Consider the following 15202-nt stretch of genomic DNA (forward strand, 5'->3'; position numbering starts at 1 on the left):
GCCCTGGATATTTGATTTCACGGGAAAGTTGCAAGACATGCCCATTCAAATTTCTTCCAACAAATCACAGAGGCGCATAGACAACTCTTCCTCCCTTCATAGGTCAAATGGAAACCTCCGCCCCTTCTTCCCTCCCGCTTCTCTCTAAGGAGCCAATAGGGAAAATTTAGGTTTCATCATCAAGTTCTACACTTGCTATTGGCTGACAGATCTGTCAATCTAGGGAAGGCGGGCCAGGCCGAACTGGCGTATTTAAGAAGAGGACAAAGGCGGCGCGCAGCTTGTGTCGTCCGCCATTTTGTACGAAGCAAGGTGGCATCCACGTTCCCCGAGCAACTTCTCCGCTTCTGCCTCAACCGCCCCTTGACTGCAGCTATGTCTCGGGATCGGTTCCGGAGTCGCGGCGGTGGCGGTGGCGGCTTTCATCGGCGTGGAGGAGGCGGTGGCCGCGGCGGCCTCCATGACTTCCGCTCTCCGCCGCCTGGCATGGGCCTCAACCAGAACCGCGGCCCCATGGGCCCGGGCCCTGGCGGCCCGAAGCCACCGATCCCACCTCCGCCTCCTCACCAGCAGCCGCCGCAGCAGCCTCCGCCGCAGCAGCCTCCGCCACAGCAGCCCCCACCGCATCAGCAGCCGCCGCCACACCAGCCTCCCCATCAGCAGCCCCCGCCTCCGCCGCAGGACTCGTCCAAGCCCGTCGTCCCCCAAGGCCCCGGCTCTGCGTCCGGAGTGAGCACTGCGCCGCCGCCCGCCGGCTCAGCCCCGCCCGCCAATCCCCCGACCACGGGCGCCCCGCCGGGTCCCGGGCCCACTCCGACGCCGCCACCCGCCGTCTCCTCCACCACCCCCGGCCCGCCGCCGCCCTCGACGCCGAGCAGCGGAGTCTCGACGACCCCGCCACAGACCGGTGGACCTCCGCCTCCACCCGCCGGCGCCACCGGCCCAGGGCCTAAGCAAGGCCCAGGCCCGGGCCCGGGCGGTCCGAAAGGCGGCAAGATGCCCGGCGGGCCTAAGCCAGGAGGCGGCCCGGGCATGGGCGCTCCCGGCGGCCACCCGAAGCCACCTCACCGAGGTGGCGGGGAGCCCCGCGGGGGCCGCCAGCACCACCCGCCCTACCACCAGCAGCACCACCAGGGACCCCCTCCCGGCGGGCCCGCACCCCGCACGGAAGAGAAGATATCCGACTCGGAGGTGAGTAGGTGCACGAGCGAGCTGTCCGTTCCTCTAAGATGGCGGCGCCTTCCTACTCTCGGCTTTTTCCCCCCCGCCCGCGGTAGCGCAGGCCTCCATTTTGTCGCCTGCCGGAAGCGCGCCTGCGCATGCTCGCAAAGGCGGGGCTGACGCCTGGCGGGGAGAGTAGTTGGCTAGGGATTGGCTTTCCAGCAGGAGGACTCTTTGGGAGGCGAGCTGTTGGCTCGGCGGGGGCTACTGGAAGCTGGCAGTCCCGTGCGACCGAGCTGGTGCATTTCAGTGCTGTTGGAGAGGATAGGGCAGTTTAGTGCGGTTCCCGTCTTCGTTTTATCCATTTGGATCCATTCGTTGACGTCAGCATATTGTAGATTGGCATTCGCTGATGAAGGCGGGTGTGTTTAAAGCACTTTGTAAGATCACGGCTTTCTGATGTTGATTTAGTTGATCCTGTTGGATCCCCAAATATGGTACAACTTGGTAGTGTCTGTATGGGGGGAAAATCGTCACTTAGGGGTGATGTGTGGCCCATTTGTGACAGCCCGAATTGGTTTTGTTTTGTTTTCTGCTTTGGTGTCTGAATTACAGTTTCTTCATTAGGGATTTAAAGCCAACTTGTCTCTCTTGCGGAGGCCTGGAGAAAAAACTTACACACAGCGCTGTCGTTTGTTTGTGGGGAACCTACCTGCTGATATCACAGAGGATGAATTCAAAAGACTGTTTGCTAAATACGGAGAACCCGGAGAAGTTTTTATCAACAAAGGCAAAGGGTTCGGGTTCATTAAACTTGTGAGTGTATTTGGTTGATTTTCTTTTTTTAAATATACACGTACATAATAGGGAAGTGTTTGGGTTTCCTTTTTCTTCTGTAAAGTCTTGAAGGCTTGGTTTAAAATGGGGAAAAATTATTTTTTTTCTTCCCATCATCGATGCAGATCGGTATAGTTTGTATTGGGGCAGAGTTGCAAAGACATGTTGGGAGGGTCTGCGTGCTTAAATTGAACTATAGGAATAGGAAGGGGCATGAATGACAAACTGGACGTTAGCTAAATTTGGGGTTGTTTAAAATGTTTCTCATATTTACAGGAATCTAGAGCCTTGGCTGAGATAGCCAAAGCTGAGCTTGATGATACTCCCATGAGAGGTAGGCAGCTTCGGGTTCGCTTTGCCACACATGCTGCAGCCCTTTCTGTTCGGAATCTTTCGCCCTATGTTTCTAATGAACTGTTGGAAGAGGCTTTTAGCCAGTTTGGTCCTATTGAAAGGGCTGTTGTAATTGTGGATGATCGTGGAAGATCTACAGGGAAAGGCATTGTTGAATTTGCTTCAAAGCCAGCAGCAAGAAAAGCATTTGAAAGATGCAGTGAAGGTGTTTTCCTTTTGACAACGTAAGTTGTCTTTTGTTTCTGATAAATTTATAATTTAGAGGGGATATTTACTATAAAGGTAGAAGGAAATTAAGGTGAGGAATCATTTCTGTTACTAGGACTCCTCGCCCAGTCATTGTGGAACCTCTTGAACAGTTAGATGACGAAGACGGTCTTCCTGAAAAACTGGCTCAGAAGAATCCAATGTACCAAAAGTAAGATTAAGCTTTTTGGGGCTCTAAAAGACAAGTTAGTAATTTTATAGAAGTTAAGAAATTTTTAGTCTGGTATATCTGGATCTGGAATTCCATTATGTAGGCCAGGCTGACCAAATCCTGACTTCTATCTCCCAAGTGCGGGGGGGATTGTGAACCATCAAGCCAGGTTTTATGAACATGTTTTACAGTATTGGTTAAATATACTTAATACACATCTGTTGCACAGACAGAATGTTTTGGGTTTGTGGAAAAAGGTTTCTCTGTAGCCATGACTATCTTGAAACTTGATTTGTAAATGACCAGACTGGCTTCAAACCCAGGTATCGACCTGGCTTCAGGCAGAACTTGAAGTTTTTGGTTAAATACATTCAGATGTGTTACAGATAGTGCTTAAATTGCGTGAGATCTGCCTGGTATTGGTGGGAAAAATAAGCCTGGATGAATAGGCTATAGGAAATGGGGAAGGTGGTGTTTCTTACCTACCTTTCTGTTACTGTATCATCTTATTTTTTAAATTTAGACAGTGTCTCCCTGTAGACCAGACTGGCTTAGAACTCATACATCATCATACCTTCCTAGCTTATTTTATATCATAACTTATTCCTTGATTTGATACAGTGTAGGTAAATAATTGATGGTTACATATGCAAAAGAGGCAAGTTCCAGGTCTGCCAGGGCTCCACAGTGAGATTGCAAGTTGCAGGCCTTAAAAACAACACAATAGTGTGGGAAACCATGTCTTGTGTTTCTTTGCCCATCCTTGGTGCTAGGGATCAAATCCAGGACATTGTACATTTATGCTACATGCTTATACAAATGCTTTAACACACAGGTATTTAAGGTTTTTCAAGTCAGGGTTTCTCTGTAGTCCTCCTGGCTATCTTAGAACTCAGATCTGCCTGGTGCATGAGCCATCCTTCCTTCCTAGTTTAAGGAAGTCAGGAAATACTACATTCTCAAATTGGCTTTATATAAACTTTGTGTTGTCAGGGAGAGAGAAACACCTCCTCGTTTTGCTCAGCATGGCACATTTGAGTATGAATATTCTCAAAGATGGAAGTCATTGGATGAAATGGAAAAACAGCAAAGGGAACAAGTTGAAAAAAACATGAAGGATGCGAAAGATAAATTGGAAAGTGAAATGGAAGATGCCTACCATGAGCATCAAGCAAATCTTTTGCGCCAAGGTGAAAAAAAACCCTCAAGAGTTTTACTAATAATGATCAGTCTGGTGTGTGTGTGTCCAGAGCCTCGTGAACATGAACCTAAAAATACTAATTCCGTTGTTTAGATCTGATGAGACGCCAGGAAGAATTGAGGCGCATGGAAGAACTTCACAGTCAAGAAATGCAGAAACGGAAAGAAATGCAGTTGAGGTATAGTGTTAAATTCAGCCTTTACTTCCACCTTATAGACAAGATGTGCAAGTTTGCATTAGGAAAGCTCATTTTTGCCAGCATGCTGCTGTCTGTAGTCATGTAGACTATGAAGGTTATAGTTTACACTTTGTAAGCCAAACCACCACTACTAGTGTTTTCAAATAGTTTGAAACAAGGTGTTGGTGTATGGCACTAGCTGGCCCTTTAAATTTGAGATCCTTTCACATACAAACTCTAAGGATATAGATGACACTTAGGTTTATACGCATAAAATTTGTAGGCAAGAGGAGGAACGACGTAGAAGAGAGGAAGAGATGATGATTCGCCAAAGAGAGATGGAAGAACAAATGAGACGCCAGCGAGAAGAAAGTTACAGCAGGATGGGCTACATGGACCCAGTAAGTTCTGTGTTAGTGGAGCCTGTAGGTACTGATTAGCATAAAATGTACTCATTGTAAATGTATCTCTTTCAGTACAGCTGTCTTTCTTTATGTGGTTCTTAACCATAACCGATCTCACTGGATCAAATGTCATGGAGGCTTTTGTTTGGTTGGTTTTGTTGTTATTTTTCTTTTGTGTAACAGCTCTGGCCTCTACCAACATGCAGAGGTCTGCCCACCTGCCTTGGCCTCCTGGTGCTGGGATTAAAAAAGCATGTGCCACACCATGGAATCTTCATGGAGGTTTTGTTTTCTCTTTTTGAGAGTATAGCCAGTTTTCAGAACACTTGAATACCAATAAAATAGAAAAACATGTTTTTTGAACTTAGAATTGTTTTCTGGGTTTGTTCCTTGTTTTTTTTGTTTGTTTGTTTGTTTTGAGGCAAGGTCTTGCTATGTATTCTTGGCTGGCCTGGATTCTCTTATGTACACTAGGTTGGTGTCAAGCAGTGGTCTGCCTCTCTGTGTCTCCCAAGTGCTGGAAATACAAGTGTGTCCAACCAAGCCTGGATAAACTCCTTGTGTTGAACTTTTCTTTGTATGTGAGTGCTTGTATGTTTCATGTATAAGTAAGTTTATTTTTCTAATTTCCCTCCCCCCAGAGAGAGAGAGACATGAGAATGGGCGGTGGTACAATGAACATGGGAGGTAAGTGAGAGTTCAATTAAAGGCATCAACACAAAGCACAGTATCCGTTGGTTGTAACCACTATCTTTGTTTCCTAGATCCCTATGGTTCAGGAGGCCAGAAATTCCCACCTCTAGGTGGTGGTGGTGGCATAGGTTATGAAGCCAACCCTGGAGTCCCACCAGCAACCATGAGTGGCTCCATGATGGGAAGCGACATGGTAATGTATCCTGTGGGACATAGTACAAAGGAAATCCTTAATTTCATGACTTGAGTGGTTTTTTTTTCCCTTCTCTCTTTCTCTCTTTTTAAAGTAGCTGACTGGACTTTTAGTTCCCCCATCTTGTAAATATGTGTAATACTGAGGACTACTTTGGCAATGTAGATCTATGTGTGGTGACCTAAACAGATCTGGTTGCCAACAAGGAGTCAACGCTGCTGTATGTGGAGTTATCTTTGGCAATAAGTAGATAGGTATTTTCCATTTTATTGTCTGCACTTTTGAACCTCCAGTGCATGGCAAATCCAAATTTTAGATGTTAGGTAATTGTAATTGTGTATGGTTTTTCTTCGTCCAAGTGAGAGAAATGGCATAGTGCCATTCTTCCGAGCTGGTATTTGCCATAAGTAGGAATCAGACTCATGGCTTGTAACCTTAAGCATGTTAGAGTGGCAGGTAGGACTTTGACCTATAATGGCTGTGGTTTCTATTTCTAGCCCATGAAAAAGAACTGTCTAGTGTTTTGACTCGTCGTTTCCCACCTGTTGGGTCTCTCTGTAGGTACATCTGAAATAAACTTGATTCTACTTTGCTACAGGGTAGCAAAACTCTATTTAAGCATACAGATGTGTGCATTTGTTCTGAACCCCCGATACAATCATGCTTTTATCTATATGAGATAGCCTGTCAGGTGCTTGATAATAGTAAAGTGAATTTTGCTATGAGTGGCTGTAGTAGGGCTTTACAGATCCTTAGGAACTGCATTTTGGTGGGAATAACATTTTTGTATCTAAATTGAATCTAAATAATTCACATATAGGCTTTTGTCACAAAGGAGCTGCATTTTGTAGCTCATAAGATTTATTTTCTACATAGGAATTCATAGTTTTAGTGAGACCTCATTTAAAACCTGTCTAAGGTTTCTGGAAATTTTAATTTAGCATTATAAATGGTTGGATTTAGTGCTGTTAGGTTTCATCAAATTGCACTTAAAATTAACATTTTGGTTTTACATACTTTCTAGAAGACACAAGGTATATATATCAAATTTGTTAACTAGTTTGACATGTGTTCTTTAGGTTCTGTGTCTAGACACAGGTTTATACATTGAATAAATCTCCTAAGTCCTTAGCTATTGTAATATAACTCTGAAACCTCAATAAAACTTTTTAGCTCTTGTAGAAGACATACTGTTTTGAAGATTTTTCAAGAGTAAAAGATTCAGAGTAGTCTATTTGAGTATTCCTGTAGTGTTTTAAGTTGAAATTATAGGGACAGCCTGGTGTCATCTTTATTTTTATTTATTTTGAGTAATGACCAGTAACTGGGTTATTTTGAGTAGAATTTTAAGTGGAATGTCTGTAGGGTTCTGCTGTTAGGATATGTGGGTTTTATTTTACTTGTGTTTTAAAGTGACAGTACCTAAAACTATGATTGAGTAGTCACCCAAGTTTGGTAATAGGCTGTTATGGGAGATAACCTAAAACGTGGAATCATAACAAAGTGATAGTGCACTTTCCAAACTAAGAGAAAGTTGGACTTTTGAAGTAGGTGGGCTTGTGTATTGTGTTTGTAACAATGCAGAAACATACTGTGCATGTAAGTGTCTCTGGTTTATAGTGATGGCTCTGAAGTGTGGAATGCCTGTGAGACTGTGGCAACATGAGTTTTTGATCAAGTTACTGTGCCGGTTAAGTAAAAATCTATTAGTTTTTTGTGCTTTTTCTTTTTGTAGTCTGGTAGCATTTTATTAAGCTTCATCCCAACCTTTTTAAGATTTCTGCAATTTTGCAGATGTGTGTTAAGATCTTGAAAAGCACAAGGTTTCTTATGCAGCACATGCCACTAACTGGTGAGTAGGTCTTTGTCATTTCATTGAGTTGACTTTTGTCTGATTGGGCTTGTTAGGCTTGGAGATCATTTTCTGTTCATACCTGGACAAGTGTTTCAGTGGATTAATCTGATGTGAATTTCTTAGAACTCATTTTGGAATGGGTTTTCACATCTGCACTAATTCTTAAATTTTTTAGCACTACAGGGAAGATCTATTCTTTGAAACAGGTGTATGAGAATGGCTCAAGTGGGAACATACCACAAGGCATGTATTATCGTAAACTAATTTTCAAATTACCCTTTTTTCCTTTCTATGTTCCCGGTACCTGTGGATCGACTCATTGGTGATTGTATCGACGAACGTTGACTACGGAACCTTCTAAAATATTTACTTAACACACATGGACATCAACTACATTTAATGAACTGTTAATTTACTGTTCCAATAGCGTACTGAGCGCTTTGGGCAGGGAGGTGCGGGTCCTGTGGGTGGACAGGGTCCTAGAGGAATGGGGCCTGGAACTCCAGCAGGGTATGGTAGAGGAAGAGAAGAGTATGAAGGGCCAAACAAAAAACCCCGATTTTAGATATCTAGGCTTTCATTCCAGTTTGTTTTTGTCTTTTCTTGTTTAGATACCACTTTTAAATTCTTGCATTTTAGTAAGAAAGCTACCTTTTTATGGATGTTAGCAGTTTATTGACCTGATATTTGTAAATGGTCTGTTTGGGCAGGTAAAATTATGTAACGCAGTGTTCGAAACAGGAGAAAAAAATTTCTTTTTATTTACTTTTTTTTTTTAACTGTATAATGTTTCTCAAGTTAATGGCAGTGTACGTTGTGCCACTGAATTTCCAAAGTGTACCATTTTTTTTTACTGTGCTTCGAATAAATAGAAAAATAGTTATAATACTGATCTTCAACTTTGCCATTCATGCTTCTATGCACATTAGGCTAGGTATTCCACTTGGAAAGCATGAGCGTGTCTAGGCCTTTGAGTGGCATATGCCATTTCTGGGAAATGTATCTGGAGGCTAAGTATTGCTTTCTACAAATGACACCCCTCCTCCCCATTTAAAAGAAAAATGCATATTGAAATAGTTAGGATTTGTTTGGCACTATAGGAAGCAAGCTGGTGATAAGCATTTTTAAATGGTTATGTTAGAAAAGTTGAACTGTTAATCTTAATTCAGGAACATGTATTAAGATTATGGAATGGGTATAAACTACTGGTAGTGAGAGAAAGGGGGTGGTTAAAGGATCCTTTATGGCCCTATCTATGATCCTTTCCTTGAAAGCTTTTGAAAATGGAAAGATCATCTTGTTGCATTTCCCCTATTGTTTTGTTTTAAACAAATGAATCCCAAGCCCTACAATCGGCTTGTACTGAACTTTTGCATTTGAATTAAAGATTGTTAAACATGAAGCCTTTTCATGTATTACTTTAAGTGATTTAAAAGATGGGATTTAGTCTGAAGTTTCAAGTTGAGAAGAGTTAAGAGTTAGTTAATGATAAATAAGGTAGATTTAGCCTTATGTTCTCTTTAGCATACACCTCCTTGTGCTACTTGTATTGATCAAAATCTGTAGTCTGAAAAGTCTATTGGTTCTCTTTAAGACCTAGTGATGACTGTTACCAAGTAGGCCTGCCAATAACCATTCTCACTATGGAGTTGACCTGTTTTTATAGCATTCTTTTTTAACGCAGCACTAAACCGGGAGAGAGTTGCTCAGGCTATATAGTATAAATACTTTTGCCTCCCACTGTAAGCTTGGGGGTGTTTTGATGTTAGTTGATTGTCAACTTCATTGAATTTCCTTTCATTAGAACAAGAGACTTTCTGACTTGATAATAATAAAGTAGATTGTTTACTGTTGCCTATGAGTATAATGGGAGCTTGATTTCCCCCCTCCATGTAAATATGTTAAAGAGGAAAACCTTGTTACAGTATGTAAAGTAAGAATGGCTTGGCTCTGTTTTTAGTTACATTTCCATTCAAGTCTATACATTATAGAACTTTCACTATGGAATGTCTTCATCCTTTTCACCTCTATCCTTGGTGCTAATTGGCAAAAGAAATTCTAAATCACTTGGCTGAGATTGAGGTTGAGTATTGTGCTTGAGTACAAAAGTAGACCTCTTGTGGAAACAATTGAGTGCTTCATGAATAGGAAAATAATCGTAATTTAAAAAAAAAACAGGCATAGATTGTAAGAAGCATGTCACCAAATGGTTTTATAACTGACAGGTATATGGTGCATTAAGGGGGAAAAAAAACTCCTTAAAAAATACATTCATTTTTCTTCACCAGTACACTTGGAAGTAGGTAGTTCCATCATAATTTTAGCAATCAGAAAGCTTTGGCCCAAGTGAAGTTAATAATTGGTGATTCATGGAGGTTTTCTGTACTGAAACAAAGGTCTGGATTTGAAAGGAGCTTATTTGGTTGAATTGTATAGTAGGGACCATTATACAATGAGAAAATTGAGGAGTGTTTATGGGACACCCATGGAGGGTGAATGAATGTGGGTGGGGGCTGGAGGGGAAATGGGAAAAATCTGCCTATAAAATTAATGTTTCAGTTTATTTTTCAGATTACATGCCTTTCTTTATAAGGGATGCTGGCACAGACTCCTAAAATAAGCTTTTGGTGGTAGTATACTTTTGAAGAGAGCTGAAGGATGCTTAAAAGATAGTTTCCTGAGAATTGTGCCTTTTGATAGCCTTCATTGTGGGCTGTAGAGTTGCTAACTGTGTTTAGCAGATAAGGTTGCATAGTGTCAACCAACATTGACTTTGGTCAGTGTACCAAGGGTTGTAAGCTACTGAGACTTTCAATAAGTCTTACATGTGATTGTTTTAGTGAATTTTAAATCATATTGAGCAGTTGAAACAAAAGCTAAAAAGGAAACTTAGGGTTGGGAGGGGAAGATACAGGATGTGTTTCAGACATTTTTTCATAGAGGAAATCACCTGCCCCTATTTCGTTCACTTCCTCAAAAATTTGTTTATAGGGTACACTTACAAAATGCTCTCCTTTTAAAGTTTCATTCTCTAAGACAGTAATACATATTTAACAGGCATGCTATAAGCTGAACCCATTGACATACATTATGTGGTGAGACCATATTCTTTTGTTCCTAGAACATTACATTCCGAAGTACTTCAAAACCCACCACTCTTATGTGTGTTGTACCACTAATATAAGCAGATAATCTGGGAAAATTGTAATGTTACACCTGTGCAGTTTTTCACAAGTGGCATATCATGGCAGATAAAAATTTAGGTACTTGGCTTGGGCAAGCCACAAAGTTGTGGTGGAATGTTTTGTGGTGTTCTTGGACTGCAATTGTGCACTATTAAAGTAGTGGCCTGCTACATAACTGCATTTAGCCAGCATTTCTGCAGTGCGTAACTGTGAGGAACGTAGTACCGCAAATGGCAATGGACATTAGGACCCGGATGTAGTATTCCTGCTTGCTCCAAGATTCTCATTGCCGACTGCATACAGGTAGGTAACAAGCAATATAATCTAACTTGGTGACTTGCTATGTGCTTTTATTCAGTGGGCATTCTGACATCACACTTCTGACAGTGAAATTACAGTGCAGCACCTGATACTTGTATGATAAGCTAGGTTAATTCAAAATCTGGGTCTGGGGTTAGATCTGTAATATGTTAGGAAGAATTCAGTGTTGTTGGAGATCTCAGAAAATGCAAACTCTTGTGTGTCTTGGAAGTTTTGTGGTTTTCTTTAGTTACACATGTAACTGAAGATAAAATGGAACACATCTGGTGGTTGGGAGGGAACAAACCATACTTAACGTGGGGTGCTCATAGCACCTTGATGAAGACTGTAGTATGTGATACTTAGTCTCCTTAATAGTAAACTTGACCTCTCATCGGTCAGCAATGTCTAACTTCATTATGCAATCTTGAGAATTGTTTTGCAAAATGAGTGATTTAAAACTAAATGACACAGGGTGGGGTTGTTTTTTTTCTGGGATTTGTTTTTATTTCTATTTGTAATGTGATCAAATTTTTCCGGGTATGGGCTTCAAGGGAACACTTTTGTTACTGATTTGGGCTTACTTAAATGGGAATCTTACAAATAGTTCAAGTTATGTGGCTTGTCTGAGTATGTTTATACTCTAAACTTGGGGGAACGTAGTGTGAAACACTGACTTCCTACAGTTGAAAGCATTGGGAATCATTCCCCACCATAAGACTTCGTCGTATCTGTAGAATGAGTGCATTTGTTCAGAGTAGCTCTTTGAACTTTGTTCCCTAGTTTTAGGGATGTGATTGATTACAATTCAAAAATGTTTAGTAATCACAGGAAAGATGAGCATTCAGAGCATTTTCCTTTGTTTGCTTTCTTCCTATCAACTGTTCCAGACCTCAGTTCAGTTTAACCTTATCATTTAGGTAGCATGCATGAGAAAACAGCTTCACTCATAATGCTTTCTGCTCTGTAACTGGAAAGTTTGGTTCATTCTGCATACGTGCCGCTGAAAACTAGGACTGTGAGAATTCTCTTTCACTGTATCAAGGAAAATGGCTTGCTTTTGGTCAGGCAAGTCAGATGGTGGGGCAGATTTGTATTTACTCCAAGCAAACAACTGTGATTACTGATTGATGAAAGCAATGGTGACTTAGCTCCTTATATGCTACAAATCATACAGTGTGACATGAGTATCACTAACCTGCCTAGAACCCTGATGGGGGCATTGCAGTGTCATAGTCTATTAAATCGGTAGTACATGCTTGCTACCGTGGCTCAGTTAGCAATTTTGAGTATTAACAAGAGCTCAGGCTTATTTCTTCTGGACAATAACAACTTGCAGAGAATATACTTGATATAACATGTGGGCTTAGGGAACTGGGGTGGGGTTATTTTTTTCCCATTCATTGGTCTGCTTTAAGATGAGGCTCTTGTACTTCAGAATGAGAAACCATTGACTTCAGTAGACTTCTGCTAGTTCAATTTGTATGCAGGCGTAAGTTGTGAATCTTAGAGTATATCGGGGTTTTAAAACACTCAAAAAAGCTGGGAATTAAATGGGTTCCAGTAATACTATATACTGAGGTGCTCGCATTGTATTTCATAATCTTGTTGCAACCAAAATAATTAGTTTTTAAATAAAACCCTAAGTTCAGAGGTGTGATGCCAGAATGTATTATCGTACTGTTAGGCCCTTGGAGCAGATCCCGGTGCTTTCAGAAAGATGAAAGAGATGCAATGGGAGCTCTTGATACAAGGCTGCTTGCAGCCGACCAGCAATGCATACTCTCACTCTCTAATGAAGAGATGCGTGTGATTAGTTTTGGACTTTAACGTTAATGGGGGTGCATGTGTCCTATTGTTAATCATTGTCAGCTGCAGTGACATGATCCACAGTCCTGCATTTACTGCTGCCTTTGTGTTAATGATTTTGGATAGGTTTTAGAGCTCTGGGGTGTTTGTTCTGGGCCTTTTCTTTGGTTTTGGCTTTAGCTGATAATGTTCAGTGCTGTCTAGCTAGTGCAGTTCTCACTCAAATGGCTCCCTACTAGGGAGAGAATCCTGAGGATTTAACTGCTCCTTATCTGTCATTGCTGCTAGATAATGATTGGCAATTTTTTAGATGCAAATGTGGAAATCTCAACAGTTATTGGCAAACAACCAACCATAAAAATAATGTTTTTTGAACACCAGTGCTGGAGAAAAAAAAATGAAGGTGAAAAGGGCCTGGACATAGAATAGGGACAATTAGAGAATGGGGAAAGAATGCAAAACGATATAGTATCCCTTATGGATGGTCCATGTGCAACAGAGAACTATTCTTATATCTGCGGCAGTAATAATCCAGGGAGGAAGAAAAACCTGGAACTTGAATTTAAGGCTGAGCTTTCTGTTTCTTGTGTACTGTGCCAGGTATATAGTGAAGGCCATTGACTTATCCCTCAGAAAAACTTTCCTTGCTGTTCCAATAAGGCATAGCTTCCCTGCCCTAACTTTAAAACACAGTGAGGACTTGGAGGACAAGGTTTGAGGCAAATACATAATAGGATTGCAGGGTAAAGAACTGCAGTGTTGTGTGCTGTGGGAAAAGGGTCAAAGCACTCCTGGGGTTCATTCTACCTAAGAATGAAAGACACAACGAATTGACTGGGAAGCAAGGCATGTTGAATAGAGCTAGCCTAGTAAGGTCAACGTTGTCACATACCTTCACATAAGGGATAGTATATTTTGGGTTGCAGTCAAACTTCATTGTGTTCAGACTGGTGAAAATAGAAAAGAGGCTTTTGCATTTTGAAGAAGATAGTTTTCATTCTAATTCTGTCATCTACATACTACTTACATAAAGAATAATTTTAGATTTCCCCCCATAAAGTTTCTTCCTTTTTTTTTTTTTTTTTTTTTTAAATGCTACAACTTATTCCAGTCTTTAATCTCTGGAATTTTGCTCTTTTAAATTTGGAAGTTAACTAGCATTTTTCAAGCCTTTATCTTACACCCTTGTCTTTCATATTAACTTTTTCTTATTATTCTTTAGGTGAGAGTGATTGATGTTGGCTGATTCTTGGAGTCTTTATTTGAAGTAAGTGTCCTTAGAAATGGGGGATTTATCTTTGGCTTGATGCTGAAAATTCTTTGATTCTTGAAAAATGCAAGAAGATATAATTTTAGCTTTTTTGAGTATTAGTGGAAGGTTAGGAATTGTCTTGATTCTTAGTACCTCCATGGTAGCACACAAAACACAAACATTAAGAACAGTTTTATGCTGGGTGGTGGTGGGCACACCTTTAATCCCAGCACGTGGGAGGAAGAGGCAGGCAGATCTCTGAGTTTGAGGCTAGCCTAGTCTACAGAGCTAGTTCCAGGACATCCAGGGCTCCACAGAGAAACCCTCTCTTTTGAAAGAGGGAAAAAAAAAAAAAAAAAAAGAATAAAAAAGGAAAAGCCAAAATAAGTTTTTAAATTATTGTAAGAATTATCCAGAGCCTGTCCCCCCAATTTTTATTAATACCAATAAAAAATACATGGACTAAAATGTATGGGCTACTTAATTATCTAAATTTTGTTTTATAGGTGAAATAAGATGCTTGTCCTCAAGACATCCTACAGCACAGGCCAGCCAAGAAGGAAAGCCACATGTTTAGCATGAAAAAGACTAGGTAAGTGAAATATATATATGTGCTTAGGTTTCTTTGGACTTTTTGCTCCTCCTTCCTTTATCTCCAGAGCACTGGGATTACAGGAGGTTGTAACCAGAGTTGGTGTGTGTGTGTGGTACAGAGAATTGTCAAGCATTTCAGGAAAGCTGTTAGGCAGACACCAGCAGCCAACTGACCTATACCCCGACCCAGCATTTTAAACTGCCTTGTAGCTCTTTGCTACTATAAAACTGCCACTAACCACATTCCTTGATTAGCAAAGTTAGGAAAATTGGTCGTTAGAGCTTTGTAAAATTAATGTTTGAAATTTTGATACTTGGTTCTTTTGGATTAATCGTATTTTTTAATTGACAGGATCAAGTGAGCTGTATCAGAAAATGAGTCAAGAAGAAAGAGGAATGAACTTATTGCCTTTTAATAAAGATATTTTAAAATCGTGACTGTCTTTTGTTCAAGTAGGGTTTTATGGGGTTTTTTGTTTTGTTTTGTTTTAATTTGTCTGCTTGTATAGCCAAAGTTAAATCTAGGTAGCAAAGTTTTCAAATTTGGTGTTCTATGCATGCATGGTCAGACTGGGGCTTAGTGGGGTTATAAGAACATCCAATGAAGTCTTAAAATTGGTGCTGAAAGAACAGGCTACCTGGCTAAAGTTTCAGGTGTCATCACTGCACAGCTTTCTCTCAAATTTGTTATTTTATGTACATTGGTGTTTTGTCTACATGTATGTCTGAGTGAGGATGTCAGCCTGTAGTTAAAATTGGAAGTGAACC

At 41.1% G+C, this 15202-nt stretch overlaps 1 protein-coding gene across 2 annotated transcripts; it reads left to right on the top strand.

Annotated features, from left to right (window-relative positions):
- The first annotated feature begins 224 nt into the window (after window positions 1-224).
- On the top strand, window positions 225-14870 carry Sfpq (splicing factor proline and glutamine rich). 2 transcript variants are annotated; one of them, XM_051188822.1, is made up of 12 exons: window positions 225-1191; window positions 1789-1977; window positions 2275-2576; window positions 2675-2770; window positions 3764-3960; window positions 4065-4149; window positions 4433-4550; window positions 5195-5240; window positions 5318-5439; window positions 13811-13855; window positions 14347-14432; window positions 14787-14870. In XM_051188822.1, the coding sequence occupies exons 1-10, from the start codon at window positions 376-378 to the stop codon at window positions 13832-13834; spliced, it is 1995 nt and encodes a 664-aa protein (XP_051044779.1). In that variant the 5' UTR covers window positions 225-375; the 3' UTR covers window positions 13835-13855; window positions 14347-14432; window positions 14787-14870. The 2 variants fall into 2 exon arrangements, with proteins under 2 accessions (XP_051044779.1, XP_051044778.1); XM_051188821.1 differs by lacking the exons at window positions 13811-13855; window positions 14347-14432; window positions 14787-14870 and adding an exon at window positions 7722-9147 and having other exon boundaries at window positions 268-1191.
- Window positions 14871-15202: the final 332 nt, after the last annotated feature.

This window comes from Phodopus roborovskii, unplaced genomic scaffold (genome assembly GCF_943737965.1).
Source record: "Phodopus roborovskii unplaced genomic scaffold, PHOROB, whole genome shotgun sequence".
NCBI classification, from domain to species: domain Eukaryota; kingdom Metazoa; phylum Chordata; class Mammalia; order Rodentia; family Cricetidae; genus Phodopus; species Phodopus roborovskii.

Coding starts and splice junctions, on each gene's coding strand:
- Sfpq (XM_051188821.1), top strand. CDS start 376: ATGTCTCGGGATCGGTTCCGGAGTCGCGGCGGTGGCGGTGGCGGCTTT. Junction 4,150..4,432: donor CGGAAAGAAATGCAGTTGAG/GTATAGTGTTAA, acceptor TAAAATTTGTAG/GCAAGAGGAGGAACGACGTA. Junction 5,241..5,317: donor TGGTACAATGAACATGGGAG/GTAAGTGAGAGT, acceptor TTTGTTTCCTAG/ATCCCTATGGTTCAGGAGGC.